Source organism: Sylvia atricapilla, chromosome 8 (genome assembly GCF_009819655.1).
Source record: "Sylvia atricapilla isolate bSylAtr1 chromosome 8, bSylAtr1.pri, whole genome shotgun sequence".
Classification (NCBI taxonomy): domain Eukaryota; kingdom Metazoa; phylum Chordata; class Aves; order Passeriformes; family Sylviidae; genus Sylvia; species Sylvia atricapilla.
This window is the reverse complement of record NC_089147.1, coordinates 12,205,731-12,225,444: the sequence shown is the minus strand read 5'-3', so window position 1 is coordinate 12,225,444 and position 19,714 is coordinate 12,205,731. Positions and strand designations below refer to the sequence as shown.

At 47.1% G+C, this 19,714-nt stretch overlaps 1 protein-coding gene across 3 annotated transcripts in view; it reads right to left on the bottom strand.

Annotated features, from left to right (window-relative positions):
• SH3PXD2A (SH3 and PX domains 2A) overlaps positions 1 to 19,368 on the bottom strand; it is a 247,959-nt gene extending 228,591 nt beyond the window's left edge. For all 3 annotated transcript variants that reach the window (XM_066323649.1, XM_066323650.1, XM_066323646.1), the window contains exon 1: positions 19,267 to 19,368. In XM_066323649.1, coding sequence (XP_066179746.1) covers positions 19,267 to 19,338 — 72 coding nt within the window. In that variant the 5' untranslated portion in view covers positions 19,339 to 19,368. The remainder of the gene's footprint in view (positions 1 to 19,266) is intronic.
• Positions 19,369 to 19,714: the final 346 nt, after the last annotated feature.

Genomic DNA, 19,714 nt, shown 5'->3' with positions numbered 1-19,714 from the left:
AGCAAATTCCAGGTTCCTCCATAGCATGGATCTGTGCAGTCACAAGGAGAGACAGTACTGGCAAATTTAGCTCTGTTCCCTGCTCAGCTGTCCTGGGCTGGGGATGTGACAGCAGTGACACCAGGGTTCTGGAGTCAGGTGTTAAAGCAGCCTTGTGATGTACTAGATATGAAGTACATTTGAAGTATATTCTGGGTTAAGGCTACACCTCCTTTTTGGAGCGTGGTCAGAGCCGTGTTCCTCCTGCTGATACCAGTTTCACATAAGAAAGAAGGTCAAAAATTCTTGGTGGTTTTTGTTTTAAATTGCTTCACCAGACAAGTTGTAGCTCTAAAGAAGAAAATTATTGCATATGCATATGTTTGTGACAGGTTGTTGATTTATTCCTGGAAAAAAAAGCTCCTCTATGCATTTTCTTCACCAGAAATGCTCTCTGCCTTTGTGCAAAGGCGTGACACAACCCCATCATCTCTCCCAGTGACACACTGCATCAGAAGAGGCATATTATTGTGTCATGTTCTTTGATTCTGGCCCTAGCCAAACCTCGCAGGTCAGACAGTGGCAGGAAGGAGGGAAGACAACACCATTAACTCTTTAAAAATCTGATTAAGGGGGCTGACAGATCAAAAGAAAAATTTGAGTGGGAGCTGAGACTGCTTGGGGGAGCTAGAAATTCTTCTTTAATCAAAATTACAGCTTGCCCAGGGCAGTCTAGAAGTGATGTTTGGTGCCATCTCGCTGTATTTTTGGGGCTGAGCTGCAGCCCAAAATCCATCCAGCCTTGATGATGGAGAGAAGTGTGTGGGAGTAGAGCATGCTCAGCACTTTGTAGGATGAGAGCTTTTTGTCAGTGTGTGTGAAATAAAGTCAGAGCTTAGGGACAGAAGTGATGGGTGGTAAACAGCTTGAACAAGGCTTGCAGACTTTTCTCTTTCTGTGCACAGTTGTTTCTTCCCTCAGTGCTTTCCTCCAGCTGTAATTCTGGCATTGTGTGCAAATTGGTCACACTGACATGTTACCAAGAACCTCCACTGTGCATATGTAGTCCCCAAATTGTCCCTAATTCCTGCTGTAAGAGAGCCTCTGTCTGCAATGGAAGCAACTGGCTAGAATTGTGTATTTTTAACTTTTGTTTTCATGAAATAACACAAACTTGAGAATTGTCATTGCAGTTAATGCTCAATAAAAAAGAATTTTTTCTGCTGAAAGGTGAAAAAAGGCTTTTATTTGAAGTTTCATCCTCTGGAATAAAATACTACATCTTGTGCAGAAACTAAAAGCACTGTTGAAAAATGCTGAATGCCATAAATGAGTAATTTTGTTTAGTTAAAAGGCTTTTTTGAAAGGAAATCACTCCCAGTTTTGCCCTAGAAAAGAAGAAATTATCTCTATGTGTAACATAAAAGGAAGCCTAACCAGTGGACAAAACAACCAAACCATCCAGTGTTTAAAGCAAACAACCCAAGCTTTAAGCTTCTCTCTGATCTATTACATTAAAATTCACTCCTGGAGATCATTTGATAGGGCAGCCTCCTGTCTCCTTTGATAAAAGAGGAAATTTAGCTGGGAGTTAAGGTCTCTGGGTGCCCTGGCTCCGTGGCCATGCAGAAGGAGGCTGCAGTGGGGGGATGTGGCTCCATGATCCTGCTGGATCCATTCAGCTCCTGCTGGGCAGCAGGAGGCATGCCACCACCCCAGTGCCCCATCCCTCTGCCAGCTCATGCCTTATCAGGACAAGGGTGAGGGAGGCACAGAGTGCTCATACCACAGGGTGAGAAGGTGTCTCTGATGGGCTCGAATTCCAGGCATTTCAGCTCAGAGCTGCTGCACACCCTCTGTTCTCTGAGCTGCAGCAGTGCCAGCAAGTAGCACCCAGGTGTATAAACCATCTTGGAACTCTGGAGTGACCATGCTGGCTTTTGGGAAACCAGCCCCAGGCTAAGCAGGGCTCCCAGGAGGTTCCTTCAGTCTCAGCTGCTGGCAGCCATGGACACAGTTTCCATGGGCTGGGATCTCCTGCTCTGCAATGAATTTCCTTTCTCAACGTATAGTTTCTGGTGTAGCATGAAAGGACCCTTTGGTCTTTCAGAATCTCTGATGCAGCTTCTTCTGTTAAATCCCTTAGCACAAGCTGGCTGATTCCTTATTCTGAATAAATTAAAAACATCTAGTCCTCCTTGTAAGAACTTGAGGTCTACTCAGAAGGGAGCCCTGCTCTTCTCCTGATGCTTGCAGGCTTCACCTGTGAGCATATCATACCATTAGTGCCTAATGCAGGGATATTTGGTATTATTCCACTGCTGTGGGGGGCAGTCCTGACAGGGGCAAGTGTCTGCATTAGAGGACTGAAATAGTGACAAGGGAAGGGCTGGAAAGTGTGTTCTGCTGGGTGATGTACGTGACTCGAGACAGCTGCAGGCTCTGCTGGTGCTTGTTGGTGGAGATGGTTTAGAGACTTTGTAAAAAGCCCTCCCCACCTGAACGGGCTGAAGGAGAGGAATTTGGCATACAGGTTTCAGGCATGACCGCTGTCTGTGTAAAAAAACAGACATGTTTTAAGTGATCAGAGGATCCTGTTCAGACCTGGTATCATGCTCTTCACTTCAGCTGGTTACTAATCCCAGCACTGAGTTTGACCCTTAAGCTTTTTGTTTTTATCATGTGCTTTGATACAGTCATAAAAATACTGACTGGCTGGCAGAGCTCCAGGCCTTGGCTTTATATTCGAGCAACTGCGAAACGAATGTGCTTATCGTGGTTTTATGCTTCAGGATATTGTCCTTTCCCCCTGACTGTCCCCCCCAGATTATTTTAAACCTCACATTCCTTGTTCTGGGGACAACTATGTTGCCCTCAGCACGTTGTGCAGGGCAGGTTCATCCCAGGATTGCCTTTGCTCTGGGCCTCAAACGTGGGTCTGCAGAAACACAGGACTTCAGTGGAAATACTGCCCCAGGCACCGTGGGAGAGGAGATGGAGCTGGAGGTGGGCTGGGGCCTGGGAGGCCCTCCTTCCCCAGGGTGCAGAAGCCTGTGCTCTCTCCCCAGCAGATGTGCCTGGTGTTTGAACTTTCTGAAGCATTTGGTCCTGGGATATCCCATCCCTGCTGGGCTGGGGGGCTCTGTGTGTCCGTGTGCCTGCACACACGGAGAGACCAGAACTGTTCCAAGAGAAAATCCCCGTGCATGACTGAGCTGCTGTGCCCCTATGCCAGCAAGTCAGCAGGCTTTTTATAGCTCACAGGAATATCCCATAGGTCTTGAGTGTGCCACAGAGGGACTCCAGGGAGTTTATTCTGCTGTTGGGAGGGGCAGCTTTGGTTGCACAGGGTGCACTGCACTGCTGCATTTCAGACACATGCCCCCCGTATTAGTTGTGAATTTAAATATAAATGTGCCCTTGACTCTTGCTTCACCAAGACACAACGTCTCTGGGGAGGCTGGAGAGGGAGCCAGGCATCCGCTGTTTGACCCAGCTGCTTGTAGCTGCACCTGACACCGTGTTGCTCATTCTACACTCAAGGGTCCCAACCATGCAACTCCCCAGGAGATCTTTTTTCTTCTCGGCTGGTCAGTGCAGAGTGCTGCCCCTGTTCCGCAGGCCAGCAAACAAAGAGCTCCTTGATGTGTTCAGCAATCACCTAAAACACTACTAAGGACAGTCCTTGCTCTTGTCCCAGAACATATTCAAGCAGCCAGAGCAGCACTGGAAAACCAGAGTCACAGCTGATACTGGCCAGGACCAGATGAAGGGATGCTGGCATAGGCAGCTCAAAAACTTCCAGAAACAGTGCAGTTTCTCACACAGGTACTCACCATCTCCTGAGAAAACAGTGTCAGACAGGCTTACAAAACCCGAAACAAATCCCAAATCTACTCTCTTGGGGCCGCTCTTTCCTAAGATCTGCTCAGTGACAACAGGCGAGTTGTGCCAGGTCTCCCAACTTGCAGGAATAAAAACCCCCACAAAGATCCACACCATTTCCATGCAGGACTGCATGGGTTTCACCAGGGCTGTGTGAGTGTTTCACAAGTCTTGAAGAAGCAGTTAGCTGGAAGCACAAAGCACCACTGCACTCTCACCAGCCCTGGTTCTTCCCCACCACCCATCTTTAGTCTCTCTACACATGAACCCTTCTGACAGAAACTTAACAAAGGACCTGCCACTGAACAATCATTGCTATCCCAGCTCAAAACTCCCCCTCAATGCAGAAAGATGGTTTGTAACCTTCAGGTTTTGCCTTTAGCAAACTACATTTAAGAGTTGCAAGAGCTTCCCTCATGATCCCCCACTCTGCTACCTATTGGTGACACTGTCACAGTAAGCACAGGCTCCAAAGTACTTCTGTAGTTTCACTGACATTTGTGGAGAAGTGCAAAGATGCAAACTATCATTTTAACAAGTGGTCTCTGCACATTCTCCTCCACTGAACAGTGAATTTAAGCCCAAGAAAGCCAATGTTACTTCTACCAGCACTTCTAAAACAGACCACAAAGATCAGTGTGAAAACTGCCTTAAAACATAAGGGAACATGTTTCCCTCTGGGTCTCCCAAAGAAAACAGCCTCTAAGACAGAGTTCACCATCTGAAGGGCAAATGAGTCTCAAGCTGCTTTGATGAAATAGGCTGCAGCCATCCCAAAGCCTCCTCAGTTCAGTGACACATCTTGTAGGACTGATTTGTTAAGAAAACAGGCACTGAGTGTGCCAGAGAAGGCACTGAGCAATCTTCATGTCAGGTCCTGGGAATGTTCCCCAGCACAGGGGGATGGAGAGACACCAGCCAGGAGGATAGCTGGCCAAACAGCCAGGGTCAAGGACAGCTTTGGACAAGGAGCTCAGTACTTTGGAGTAGAGTCAGCACCCAGATTTGTAAAGGGCACAGCTTCAAGTGACACTAAATTTAATGGCAGTAGATCTATAACCTCATAACTAAGACTCATGAGGACTAAAACCCCAGGGGTTGCTATGGCCTTTTCCTTACCTCAGGGACAAAAGCCAAAAATATTAAAAAATAGCAGATATGGAAGCTGAAAAGAGAGTGTGTTTGTCTGAAACATCCCAGCATCATTTTTGGTTCATCAGCACCACAAACCAGCCTACAAAGGAGGTTGCAGATAATTGCCCCAGTTATCACTGCTGATGCATGTAAGAAGTGGTACATCATCTCTGTGTCTGCCAACACTGCCCCAAATGTGACCCTGGCTCCCTTCCCCAAGCACTGGGAAACTCTTGTTATGTTTGGCTCCCCCCTTGTCCTCCCTTCACAAGAACAGCACGCTTCCACAGCGTCAATCTGGAATTATTTACTGTTGTTGAAGCTCAGACAGAAACCGCAGGCCACCTCTCCTCTCACCCAAGCAGGGAGTGCAGAGGTTGTCCAAGTGAGAGGGGCTTCACCCAAGTGCTCCAGCAACCCCACCAAGAGTGTCATCAGGCAACCTGCTGCCCTCTAAAACCATGCCCTTCTCTCCCACTCCATTCCCAAGACCTGCTGAAAACCAGTTTATCAGTGCTATCAGAACATTAAATAGACACCATCTGCTTAAAATTACCTTCATTAAAGCTAACGTGAGAACATAACCAGTCACATTTTCTCTCCTCTGCTTTTGTAAGCAGAGTGTCACTTGCAAGGCTTTGGGACTAGCTCTGAAACTCCCAGAAGGGAGGAAAATGAAACAGTGAAAGGACCACAAGTTTCAGGCATCCTCCCCCATGTTGACACAGTGCACAGCTCATGGACGGGACAGGCCCAGGAGAGCATCTACTCCAAATCACACCTGGCTGCACCTGGAAAACCACCCCAGCAAGGTCAAACTTATTCCTGGCAGCTGCACCTGACCCCTGCCAACATGAGCAAGGCTGTGCCCAGCAGCGCAAATAACCCACCACATGGAACTGTTGCCACTGCCTGGGCAAAACAGCTCACCTGTATTCAGTCTGCAATGACTGCAAGAAGTGTGAGGCAGGAAAAGCTGCTTGATCTCTGTCTTTGAGGGTGGAGGCCAGAGCAGCTTGACAGAATGAAGACTAAGAAGGAACATGAATATTCTGTAGAAAGTAGTGGAGAGAAGTGAGACAGGAGGTCAAATCAAATAGAAGAAATTTGTTCATGCAAAAGGACAAAACTAGTGTGAGAACAGGATGCTTGTGAATAATAAAAAGTCTGCACTGGAAGTCATCAAACATCAGAAGAAATGTCAAGCTTCCAGTCAAGCCAACCCAATCACCCTGAAGGTTCTTATGTGTGAATACAACGTGCTTGTACAGCATTAATGACCCAGATCTGTCCCAGGTCTGTGTTCCATGACCCACTCAGCACTTTCAGCCACAAACCCCACATTTTTTTCCATCAGCCCATATTATCCACTAGTCTCATAGCAGCTCTGAGAAGGCACTTGTGCAGGAGACAGACATACTGCTGCACACACAATGCTCTCCCTGTCTGATCTGGCATCTTGCAGAGGTGCTGATGTACAGAGCGTTGGGGGACCCTTGGATGAAAGGCATTAGATAAGTACAAAGTCTAAATATGTATTAATAGTAATACCAGAAATGGTATCTCTAACAAAATAAACTGCCACTTGACCCAAGGCTGGGAAACAGTGACCTGCCAAGGCCCAAGTCTGCAACACTAGGCCATACACATGTGATGAGATCCAGAAAGAAGTGCATGGAGCAGAGGAGGGAGCTGGAAGTGACGATGGGAGGGTCGCTTCCTCACTGTGTGCACTGTGCTTCCTGACTTCATCTGGTTGAGACTCAACAGCTCTCATGGCAGTGAACAACACAGAGCAAGACTCAGCAGCCTGGGCTACTGCCATAGACCTCTGGGACATCTGGGAAGGCATCAGAAGATACAGGCTGGCCCAGAATGAAGCTGCACCTAAGCTCAGCATTTTGTTTTTAATAAACTTAGATGGTAACTGCTTAACAGAGGCAAAGAGAACTCAGTGCTTACTCCTGAACAACTGGCAGGTAATAGACTTTCTGACCCAACTACATGACTGCTGTGTTTAATAGCAGTCTTCACCCCAGAAATTTGTCAATTCCTTGTTTGAACCACATGTCCTTTTAGTCTTAGAATCCCTTGCCAACAAAGTGTTAAAAACCTAATTAACTAATTAAAACTAAATTTTATTCCACCTCATACCCGAGAATGCTGCAATCCCTCACTATTGTCAAGAGCCTGAGCCTGTTCATCATTTACCCATGCCTGTATCAGAAAAATTCATGCTCTGAATTCAGATGACCAATCTGATCCTTCTCTCCTCTTTCCTCTGCTTCTACAGTACTTCAGCTGATGTGGGATATGATTTCTGACAGGTTTGGTATAAGAAAAATTGGAGTGTTCCCAGACCCAGAAAGAGGAAGCAGAGATATGGATGAGAGGCTCATCTGCTTTAAGCAGATTAGATCCTGACCACTGAAGGTAACTTCACAAACCTTTTCTTTCATATCCTTCACAGAAACAGCTGGAAATAAGTCTAGAATCAAAACAAGGAGCAAGAGTTAAAGAATATTATAAATTGTTTCATCTGATTGGTGTGAGTGTTGTTTCTGAAAGCTATGGAAGTTAATTTATAATGTTAGCTATTTGACAACCAGTCTTTTTAGTAGGAACTCAGCTATTGTTTTGAAACAAACAGGATCTAGCATGGGCAGGACCTTGCCTGTGACTATGACTTGGCTATTATTTTATCAACTAGAAGCAAGGCTGGGCTGCAAAACCCTTCACCTTGTTTTACATGTAGAATCCAAGAGTTTGTCTTGTCTTGGCTAACATAACCAGAAGATCAAGGTTTACAAACCAAGGCAATTTTGCTAAGCAGGTACAGGAGCCCCATCTGACACAAATACATTAGAAAGTGCTACCCACAACTGCTAGACCCTACAAGTTTCCCATAAACCATCACAGGTTTTTGAGGACACAGAGACCAGAACATGGGCAACAGTGGGAAAAAAGCCTGGGAACTCATATAAAGCCCAAAGTGAATGGACACTTGCTGATGACAGCATTGCAACATTGGCTTTGGTGCTTGGCTCCTGGTAAAACAATGACATAATGCTGTGTTTACTAGCAGGGAAATCTGAGGGTTGGAAATGGATCTGTAAAAAAACCACTAACACGTTTTTTTTTTGACAAGCCAACAGATTAACATCTATTGTCACTGGGGCAAGGCCAAACTCCACTGGAAATGGTCCAGGAGTTTGATGTCACCGAGAGGCTCACAAGGACGTCAGCTGAAGAGTGTTCCCATGTCATCTCAGCATTTACTGAAGTGCTACTGCCTGAAGCTTTCTGTTTAACCCTTTCTGTCACAACGTACAGTAGGGAACATATTGGCCCTTTGACAATAGAAGTTTGACCCAGATCTGCTTCAGCTCACGTTAACCAGATGCAGAAGGTTGATCAAGGGCCAGGCAGGAACGGGCTGCTGGCAGATAAAACACAATTTGACTGTCAGACCTTTGCTAGTACTAATTAAACTCTCCTTTTCTACAAATGGACATAATTTCTTCACTTGACTCCTTAGGATCTTTTCAAGTCACCTGTGAACCAAATCACATGGCCAGTTGCACCCTCACCCTCATCTGAGTCAAAGCCTTTATCATAACCCAGCCAACGCCCCTCACACACAGTAAGGCAACAGCCAAGAAGTTTTAGCTCCACACAAGATCCCAACAAAAGATACCTGGAGGCCCATAAATGCCAGTGCCTGGTAGAGAACAATCTCACTCATATCAGATAAATCAGGTCCCTGATGGCTCAGAATCACTGCAGAGATAACATGATGGCAGAGCCCCACAAAGCCCTTGGCACACAGGGAAAATGTTGGGTCACCTTTCCTCAGGAGTGGTAAAAACATCAGTGCTATGCTCTCATCAGTCTTCCACTGACCCTCAAATCTCAAAGGAAGGATCTGGTGATTTCCCATAAGATGCTCTTCAGTCCAGCACTACTGCATTTGGCAGAGCACCTAAAACTCCAGAATTAAGACAATGGGAAATAACCCCATGCTGTGGGCAGTGTTAGAGCTTGCCAGAAGGAGGGGAAAATATTGGAAGAATAAAAGAGTATTCTTAATATTCTGGCCAGGACTGTGGCACCAGCGCTAATGGAGCCAATTGCAAACCTCTCCTTTCCACCTCATTTCTTCGACCATGCCTTCCTCTTGCTCCAATGCAGAGCAATACAGAAGTCAAAACAAAGTAAAGCTCATGTGTGTACACACAGACAAAGATCTCAAAACCCCAATCCCTACCAAACACCTGCACACTCCCTCAATATAAGAGAAGAATTCTGTAAAACAGCAACCCCAGTGGTCACTCTGGGCAACACCAGGGCACACAGATGTACAGTCTTTCAGCTAAGGGTTGGCAGAAAACCCAACACCACCACAGCCAAGCAATTTGGCCAATACCATCAGCAGGGAGGCCAAAGGGCTGAGCAGCAGTGCCTTGCTCCCATCCCCAGCTGTGAGTCCTCAGACCCTGCTCCCTTGGGCCAGAGAGCTCCAGTTATTTTAAAACAGGAGATCCCTGCAAGACAGCAGTGCCCCAGACACCTGTACACAGTCATCCTCCAGTGCCACCAGCAAATTGCCTTTGCTGTTCAAAAGGCCACTGGGAGAGGCCAGAGGGAGGTTTAAGGACAGATGGATGGACTCTCCTGCACAGACCATGCCTGCACTCTCCCCAAGGGTTGTTACCCATGGAAAATTCACTGACAATATTTTTAGTTTAAATGGAACTATTTATACTGGGGATGTCTATATTGAAGGATGAAATGCAAGCTACAGCTGCCCAGCTCAGAAACAGGTGGAAAGCTGCTTCTTCAAAGCCGTCCAGAGTTTTGACACAGACTGCTACAATCACAAAGACAGCAGCAAAAGTTTAAACAGAAAATTTCTTCTTGAACAGTAACAGCCAAAACACTCCTCCATCTGCTTCAAGTGAGAGTATTACAGAGGCTGGCTTCTGCACTAGATTCCTTTTGACTAAAACATCCTGGGTTGTCTTTATAAAACACTCTTTGCTGAAAGGTTAGAAGAAAACTTAGCTGAATTCAGAGCGGGAGGGGGTCAAGGAAGTACTTGTTAAGGACATCTAGGGCTTGTAAAATGCATGAGGTACAGGATTATTACTTTCTGGTACATGGGAAATCAGCATGGATGTTCCTCTAGAACCAGTCATTTTTTATTCTTCTCTAACAGTATCTGGTTATTAACTGAAAATAAGCAGCCTTTTGGTTAATAAAAAGCCATCTTACCATCAGTGCTGCTTCAAGAATTCTAGACAGTTTCACCTGATACAGACATATTTATAAAACACACACGTGGAACTTCCTTCCTATTGCTGGCTTTCCTCTGTCCCATCCCAGAAGCCAGCTCCAGAGCCTGTTTTAATCCCACTGAGGAAAATGCTGAACTGTCTTCCTGTGACATGTCTGGGAGATGGGAGGAGGGACGTGCCCTTAATCTGCTCTCCATGGCTTCCTTCCAGAAAAATACTTCACATATCCGTGTTTGTTTGTTTTTCAATTTTAAGTGATTTTAATGCCAGTGAAAGTTGCTGGAGGGATAGTCCTGGGAAACTGCAGGCCTCCCACTTGGGCATTAGCAGAGGCTGTGCCAGCTGCCCTAATTCTGCTGAAGACCAGAAGCTCAGCTGCCTCTTCTATCATCCACCACAGGAAAAACCATCCCTCAGCTCAGGCTGCTCAAGATGAGGCATGTGTCGAAGCAGCAAATTTTCAGGCAAAGGAAATATACTGAGCTGAAAGCAGCAAAGCATTTGCAGGGCATGGGAACTGAAAAACATTTAAAACTGATTTTCAAAGTATTTTGCCTGAGGTCAGAGGGGTTTACTGGCAGGCTTGCACCTATTGGCAAACTTTCTAGACACAAAAAATACACACGAGTTAATGTATAAACAAGAAATAGCCTTAAATAATAGCAATAGCAATAATAATAATAGCAATAAATAGTCAAAGAGAAGGAAAATATCAAAGGATGCTGGGAGAGCAATTAGAAATCTCATCTTCACCAAGTTAGGAAAGCAGTAATTGAGATGTTCTCTATTGCATCAAGCCCCCGAGGGTACAAGAATGCTTGGAAAGAAGATTTCACCTGTGCCAGGGAACTTTCTTGACAGGCAGTGCAGAGACACCAGAGAGAGATCAGCCAGCAGCAGCCAGCAGCCTACTGCCAAGGGCTACTCGAGAAAGACCATCCTCCTTGCTTCACCTCAAATACTTCCCCAGACCCTGGGACTCAAGGCAGGGAGGAAAGCCCATGGGGAACAGGCTCAGAGTGGACAAGCATGGCTGGCTTCCTAGATGGAAGGGGAATGATGGCTTCCCTCAGAGAGGAATGTAGATTTTATGCCATCCCATTCTGTGCCCCGTGGGCTGAGCACTGTCAGGGAAGCGAGGCCTCGCTCCCATTCCTGATAACGACCTGACCTTGGCCATCCCACACCTCTGCTCCCTGGACAGCCCTGCCCGTACAGGAAGATGACCCAAACTTGGGGGTTTCAAAACTGATGGCAGCAGTCAGCCCTGAGGTAACACCTGCACTTTTACAAAAGATGAGTAAATCCTGTTGGCTTTGCAGCAGAGTGCACTGAGATCCAGAGAGCCTAAAGGCCACACTGGTTAAAGGTTCTTATTCCACACTGCACTATGTCCCGTGTGTATCACACTGGACATTTGTTCAAACCATTCTGGGTGATTTATGGACTTCAAGCATTACAGTTTGCATTTATAGGTATGTCCTGGACAGTGGAGAACCACGCTTCCAGTATTTCTGGGGCAGCTTGGAAGACTTCTGTAAAGGAGACAGAATGGCAGTGTGGAGCTCCTGTTTGAACACAGCTATGGTTAGTAGAGATTTGGCATGTTTCTCCCTAGGAACAGAGGCAGGGGTGTTTTCCTTGTAAACATGTTTGCATCAAGCCAGTAAAACCATGCTACTGACTACTGAGAGCATCAGAGCCCAGTGCATCCCTGCGTTCAGCCAGCGTGGTTTATAGGAAAAACAAAACACACCCCACACGGCTGCTCAGAGACACAGTGCCAGCAACGAATCTAAACATTATTACTGCCAGTCAGGCTTCAAACCCGGTATGTGTGGGACCACACATGCATTTATGGACACTTAGAGTCTATGAATATTTTATTCTATCCAGTGAGTCAACTCTAACAAACTAAAGAAGTTGCATCATAATAACACAGAATTAGAGCCTGATTGTGAAGCCATGGTACACCCAGAGCAGTGTCTACTACGAGCAATTTAGAATACACTGCAGCAAACCAGTGCAGCATGTGATATTCTGATGGAGACACAAAGTTGGGGATGTGTATTCTGACCAAAAAAGGAGAATGCTCCCAGTCCAAGGACTTGATTGGTCACCTGCACATTGAGCTTCTCCTCCAAAAACTGAAATAAGGAGCTTTGTCAAAACCAAAAGGCATGAGAGCACCAATGAACACCATCACCACACTCAAGCACTTAGAGATACTACAATGAATAGAGTATTTCTTTGCTCTACCTTCACCCCAGGGTCATCTAAAGGTTATTATCCTTCCTCCTGCCCATTTTTTTGCAACAAGGCCTCAATGCTGACCAGACAGTAGCTTGGGTTACCTCCATGCCCAGACAATCCCCTGTTCAGCTGGTGACAGTCTCAGCTGAGATTCTCACTGCTCCCACCTGCCTGTCCCTGGGTGTCATCGCCAGTCCCAAATAGCCCAAAGCAGACACCATCTTTCAGGTCTGTCTGCACAGGTTTTAGTGCAAAAGCATCCTTGCTTTGTAATAAATGCTCTTATGCATTCCAACCCTTGTTCCACATTTATAAATACATACAATTAGAATATAACTGACATCTAGTGAATGTGAGCTTGAAGGAGTAAATTATTATTATTATTATTACTGTGTATTTATCTCAAAGGTGGAGCAAAGAGTGAGAGCACTAAAGTGAGAAGGCTCTAATTAAGTTGAAAGTTATTCCACTTCAAAATCCTTTCAGGTGAAGAAAATCACATGGTTTCCTATTGCTTTTCTCTCCACACCCCAAACGCGACGATGTCCCTGCCCAGAAGAGAATAACAAACAGATCCTGGAGACCGAATTTTTGCTTTTAAAGTAAAGACAAAGGAAAATGCACTACATTAAAAAACTTAGTAATTACAAACTTCTCACTAAAAGTCTTCTCACTTCTCTCAATAAAGCCTCTCTAGAGGTGTGAACCAAAGCCCAGGAAAGTTACTAGGAGGGTTTTTTCCATCAACTTGACTGCATTTGGCTTTGACACTACCTGACTTAACAGCGGACACCACCAATTTCAAACAGTGTGCTACTGTGCTGCTCTCTGCCTTCTCCATGCAATATTTACACAGCACGCTCCAGGCAAGGTGTCTGCTCTGGCTGCATGAAAGCATTCAGCCTCACAATGTCACAAAACACACGGTGCTCTCAGCCTCTCTCGTGAGCCTGCTCTTCCCCGTGGTTTCTGGGGACCAGTTCCCTTTGCGTGAGCAGGCACAGATTAAGAGGATACAGCATGAAAAAGGAAGATCAGAAAAAGGAAAACCATTTCACATTAGAAGGTCCAGCTGCTTCCTCCCAAATGACTAAATTAGAGAGCTCGTACGTCACCTCCTGCCTCAGGTAGGGTCACATTGAATCCCTCTTCCTGTTTAATCCATATAAAATGGGAAATGGGTTTTGAGGAAGACAATGATTGAATACTAAGTAGTATTTTTTCAGATTGTGTACTTTTTATCAGGTAATTGCAAGACTGCTTTGAAAGCCAAGGAAAATAACAAAAAATGCTACAGACGCTTCACAGGTGGCTTTGGGTCAACCACTTAACTTCTTGCCTCATGTTCCTGGTGAGGGTACCAGCACATATCCTACCTTGCAGGGACAGGAGGAGGCAATGCTGTGGAGCTGACCCTCTGAGGGGTGTGGGTGAGATGAATGGACAAGCTGCTCTGGGATGCAGGAAGTCTGGGCTCCTTTTCCTATTCCAACAATTGCTTCCTTAGATGTCTGTACACCTCTCTCTCCACAATTTGGCGTCTCAGTTCCTCTCTCTTCTAACTCAAAGCTGTGAGACTGGCATAATTTTGACTAGAACCCATCAAGCTGAACTGCATCAGTGGGTTCCAGCACCCACACACTGATCTCAGGCAGGGCTCTCATGAAGACAGAGGTCACTTGCAGCTGTCAGCAGCCAAAAGCATTTGTGCTGTCTCTTAGGACATCATCTCCCTGGCAACCAAGTCCCAGTGAAAATCAAGAGTAGCATCTTCATCATTTTTAAAATGGAACTTGGAGGTTTTGGAGCTGCTGCCCCCAGCTCATGGACTTGCTAAAAGCTCTTCCCTGAACTTTCTTTTGGCTGCCCTCCCAGCACACTCAACCACAGGGGAGCCAGTGCAGGCAGCCTGCTATGACATAAAGCCTCCAGATTATTTCATCCTGCCCTGACCATCACAAATCAGGACAACTACCTTGTCTCTCTATTAATAGCTAATCTAGTCCGAAGGCTGGAGACAGCCATTTCCTTTGCAAACTGTTGAATTTAGATACCACTGTCTCTTGGCTGAATGTTACCAGCCCAAAGCTCTGCTGGATGGAAGAACTGGGAGTGCTCCTTGATCTGCTGGGCTCCCTGATTGCATTGAAGCAGCCTTGAGTTGCACCACACAACTCATCTGATGAGCCAAGCAGGGGGAACGCACCTCCTTCTCCCGGGGTAGCAATTCCTTCTCCAAGGTATACTAACACAGGAACAAAGATCCTTGCCACTAAACCATGTCCAGACTCTCCCCATCAGCGCTGGCCCCTGTGTAACCAGCTGATTGGAACAAAGAGAATAAAGCCAGGAAGGTGCCTGATTGTGTTGGAGTTGCTTGAGTCTGAGCAGTAAAAGCAGGAGCAGCCAAGAAAGAAGGAGCAGAGCTTGACCCCAGCAGTACAAGATTTTTCTTCAAAGCATGCTGACATTTTACAGCAGGTCATTTGTGACAATCACACTCACGTTCTCCTGGGAGCAGTGCTGAAACCCTACACAGCAGAACTCAATCCCTTAAAAGTCAGCAATGCCAGTACCCCGAGGAGGTTAGAAACTATATCCATGCAGCAGAGACATTCCTACAAGAGATCTCGAGGTATTCAGAGGTGGCATTAATTACCATTAATTCAGAGGTGGAAAAAAATTACCCTGGGGAGGAACTGGGACAGTATACAGGTATCTTAAGTGATTGAAATCAGCAATGCACCTCAGTCTAACTGGAAGGAGGCAGAGCAGCCACTTGTAAGTCAAGAGTGTTTTACTTCTGAGCTGGACAAAGCTGAAAAACACACAAAGCCCAACTGCAACAGGAGTCGATCAGTGTTGAAAGAGAAAAATCTCTACTGGCGTATCCATCCCTGCCCTTGGGATAACACAGGCACACTTAAGAGACCTCAGAAATGACCCCAAGCATATAAATGTCTGGTGAGATAATGCACATCAGTAACTGCTCAGTCCTCAGCAGAAAATCAAGTGGTAAGAGAAGGGGGTGGGGGATCCTGTTCATCTGGCTTCTAATGAATGTTTGCCATCACCTAGGTCTGGAAAGCAGTGAACAGGTGAAGGTGCTAACCCAATCTCATCTCCCTGGGAGCAAGATCAAGCACATCTGGTAGGCACAGGCTCCCTGCAGGGCTGCTAAAGGAGACAGACGTGGATAAAAAGATAAAAGCTATCTGCCTAAAGATAACCCGGGAGCAGGGGGAGGGGAGGTGTCCTCTTTAAGCTCCACAGTGGATGGCTGAAGGAAGTGGATCAACACCAACAGTTGATCTTTTTAAATACTGAATGCACTTCTGGTTTGGGATCATTTCATGCTTAGTTCAGATAATCACAATTTCAGACCAAAAGCCAGACAAGCTACCCCATAAACAGATCAAACCTTATCAAATGAGAAAAAAGAGTTTCTGACTGTTTAATGCTTAGCAGGGGCCAGGAAAGGGATTTGGATTTTGCTACCAGCTTTTTCTCTTCAGAATGATTAACTGGCACCTTCAACCATTAACTGCACTGTCCTAATCTACCCAGCTTCACTGCAGCACTGCTCAGCCAATGTGTGACCCCTGTTGCATCAGGGGTCTTTCCAACAAACCCAGACTTGACCTTCCTGACATTGTTCTTGTTAAAAGAAAAGGGAAGGGGAAAGCAAGGAGATTTAACATTTTTTAAAGTATTACCACGTACAAATCAATTTTTAAAAGAGCATCAGTAGAGAGAAAGAGGATATTAATTTGGAAAGTCAAAAGCTCTAAGAGCAGCAGTAGCTTGCGTTGGGGATATACCATACAAGAGGCATGTGGTTATTGATCCAACCTTCTGTTTATCCTTTCCCATGCTGCCAGCCAGGGCCCCCAGCCAGCCAGGTAGTGTTGTGCTACCCAGTTGCTGACAGGGATGCAGACGAAAGCACTGCAGACTCCTTCCCTAGTAAGGATTTCTCAGAAGAGTATAGAGAGCTGGCGAGGTTCCTATCAAGTAGCACTGGAGCCAAGATTTTAATCTATTCCCAGAGGCAGAGCCCTATTCAACTTCCAGTGAGGTATTAAACTCTTCAGAAGTCTCACACACACAGGATCATAGCAGAGGATATGTAAAGCTGTCTTCTTTCTTTAACTTTCTTGAGTCAAGGCCACAAAAGCTGTGCTCAGGTCATGAAAGACACCTGCTCCAGGCAATGATTCCTGGAAGCTAAGCCAAGCAGTGCAGGGGCTTATGTGCTACTCACATTTAGCCCTCTCCACGTGCTCACAATGCCTAAGGTGTGCCTTCATCTCTCCAGGTTCCACTATGGTTCTGAAAGATCACAATTAAAAGGAGTCATGTTAAAACACCTGCAATACTAGATCACCATCCACCAGAGAAACACATCGTTAATCTGATGCCAAGGCACGTTTGCATGGCCTGAAGGCTTGGCATGAAGACATTTATGGATGCTGGAGATAGAAAAGCTTTTTGATATTTCAAAGCCACATAGGACAAAGAGCATAAAGATTTGCACTCTCTAAACTATCCACAGACAATGGAGAGAACTAAATCCTAAGTGATGCTTATATTAATCTTAGAAAAAAAATAGTGCTTCATGTTAAAAAAAGAGCACAGAACCAAAGTAACAGCAACAAATGGGTCAGACCCAGAGAATTAAATTCTTTGAAAGCATGGCTTCACCCTCAGTGACTTACTCCAGCCAAAGCCAGATGACCCTATTGTGCCGAATATCGTACAGCCACAAATGGAAACTAAGTGGGATAAAAGGCAGACACACCATTAGTCACCCCAAAAAAACATTTAGTTTGTGGGATTTTGGCTGAGAACTGGACACATGGAGGTGTGGAACTGTGGTACAGAAGAAAACATTAGTAAAGGTGTACAGTGAGTAGGCTGAAGGGAAAAATCAAACTTGCCACTAGAAGCATTACAGAGAACTTCTTGGGATAGTCTAGGTTACTGTTTATTAAAATGAATGACAATAATCATCAAGGAAAAAGATGTGTCTTACAGGTAATCACAGGAAATGTTTTCTTTCAAAACCTGTAAACACAGGGTTTAAATCCTTGTTTTCTGGTCATTTTTCCACCAAACTAGAAATAAACAGTGTCAATTTCTTTCCACAGTCCAAGAGGCTGGAAGAAATTGGAATATTTTGGAAGCTATTGTTACCAGTTCTTTTGTATATTTTAGTGCTTCGCAGATGTACTTCTCTGCTGCTGAATTGCCACCACCTTTCATGCGAGATAACACCCTGCAGCTGTGTCAGCCACAGTCCGCAGCAGAGCCTGCAAAAACTAAAGCCCATCCCACCTGGAAGCAGTGAGTGCATAACAGACTGAACACACAGGTACAGCTGCAACCTGAGAGGATATAAGACCTAAAACTTCCAGTCCTATGAACTGGGCACAAGATGCTTAATTCCATGGTAGATGAGAGCTTCAGCTTTACAAGTCTGCATCTCCCAACAACACAGTGCCCTCTAGCCTTAAAATGGATTATAGTTTAAGCCTCAGAGGAAAAAGCTCAGTGATATGCAACACTAATATAGAGGTTTAAATCCAATCTTTGGCCTTATCTTTTCAACAATCCATTCAGCTGCTGATCAGCTCTGGAGAAATCTGGCAGACACACAATGCCAGGAAACACAGTACACTCAGAGCAATTTCACACCAGATGCAATACCACCTCAGGCTTTTCCTCACCAACGCTGGAAGATTTACTTCCTCTGTAGACAAAATCCAACTTTCTGTGTTTTAAAATACATGTTATATCTTGAGAAACAGTTAAAGGTTTTGGTGTAACTAAAACCCAGAAACAGCCAGAAAGAGAAGAAAAGATACTTCCCTACTTAAGGGGAGAGGGAAAAGCTACTGACTGTACGCTGCAAACTCCTTCAGGCAAAGCCACCTCCACATGACAAGCTGCAACACAGGAGCCGGGAAAATTGTAAAAACTCTCCTCTAATGCTGTGCTATTGGCAGTAAGGTGTGAAAGGAAGGTGAAAGAGAGATAAAAGAGATCCAAATGCTGAGTCTGCCCTGACTGCCCTGCCCAGACAGGCTGTCCCCTCAAGAAAGGTCTGAATGTAAGTTAGGGGTGAGAGCGAGCAAAGAAAGATGCGCTCAGCACCCGACCCCGCCGCAGCCGAACCTTGCTCCGCTCCCCACCGAGCACCCTAAACCAGGACGGGGACAGCCTGGGGATGCGGGACATCTGCCCCGTCCTGCCCCGGGACTCGCCTGGAAGAAGGGAAGATCCCACCTTCCGAGGAGAAGGAAACTCCAGAATGGTAACATTAAAACGAGCCCAGAAGCAAACGGGATGAAAGAAGGTGAGGAAGAAGAGCGGCACCTCCACAGCAAGAGGGAAAGGGGAGCCCCGCGGGCACCTCACCTGGGGCCGGCGTCTCGCCCACAGTGGGGCGAGGGACGGCTCCGGACACGGCTCCGGGCACCGCTGCGGGCACCGCTCCGGATACAGCTCCGGACATCGCTCCGGACACGGCTCCGGACACGGCTCCGGGCACCGCGGGCACCGCTCCGGACACGGCTCCGGGCACCGCTCCGGACACGGCTCCGGACACCGCGGGCACCGCTCCGGACACGGCTCGGGGCACCGCTCCGGACACGGCTCCGCGCCCGGCCCGTCCCCCCCGCACACGTGGGCACCCCCGTCTCCCGCCGGCACTCACGTAGTGCTTCGAGGGGTTCCTCCGCTTCTCCACGTCCACCACGTTGGCGTCCAGCACGCTGTAGGACAGCATCTTGGCGCACCCCGGCGGGGCTCCGCCGCTCCCTGCCGGCGCTGGCAGCACCCTCCGCCGCGCTGCCCGCCGCGGCGATGCCGGGCGCCAGGCAAGGGAGGATGCCCCGCTGCCGGCTCCGCCCCTGCCGCGGCGGCGGCCCCCCGCTCACAGCAGCCCAGCCCAGCCCGGCTCCGCTCCCTGCCCGCTGCCCCGGGGCTGCGCGGGCCGCTGCGGCGGCGGGAGGGGCCGGGCCGGGCCGGGCTGGCGGCTCCGCCCCCGGCTGGCCCCGGGGGGCTCTGGCGGGACGGGAGCCGCCGCCCCCCAGTGCCGGAGAGGGCGGGCGGCTGCCCCCCGCTCCCTCCCGGAGCTGCCCGGGCCCGGGCACAGCCCCCGC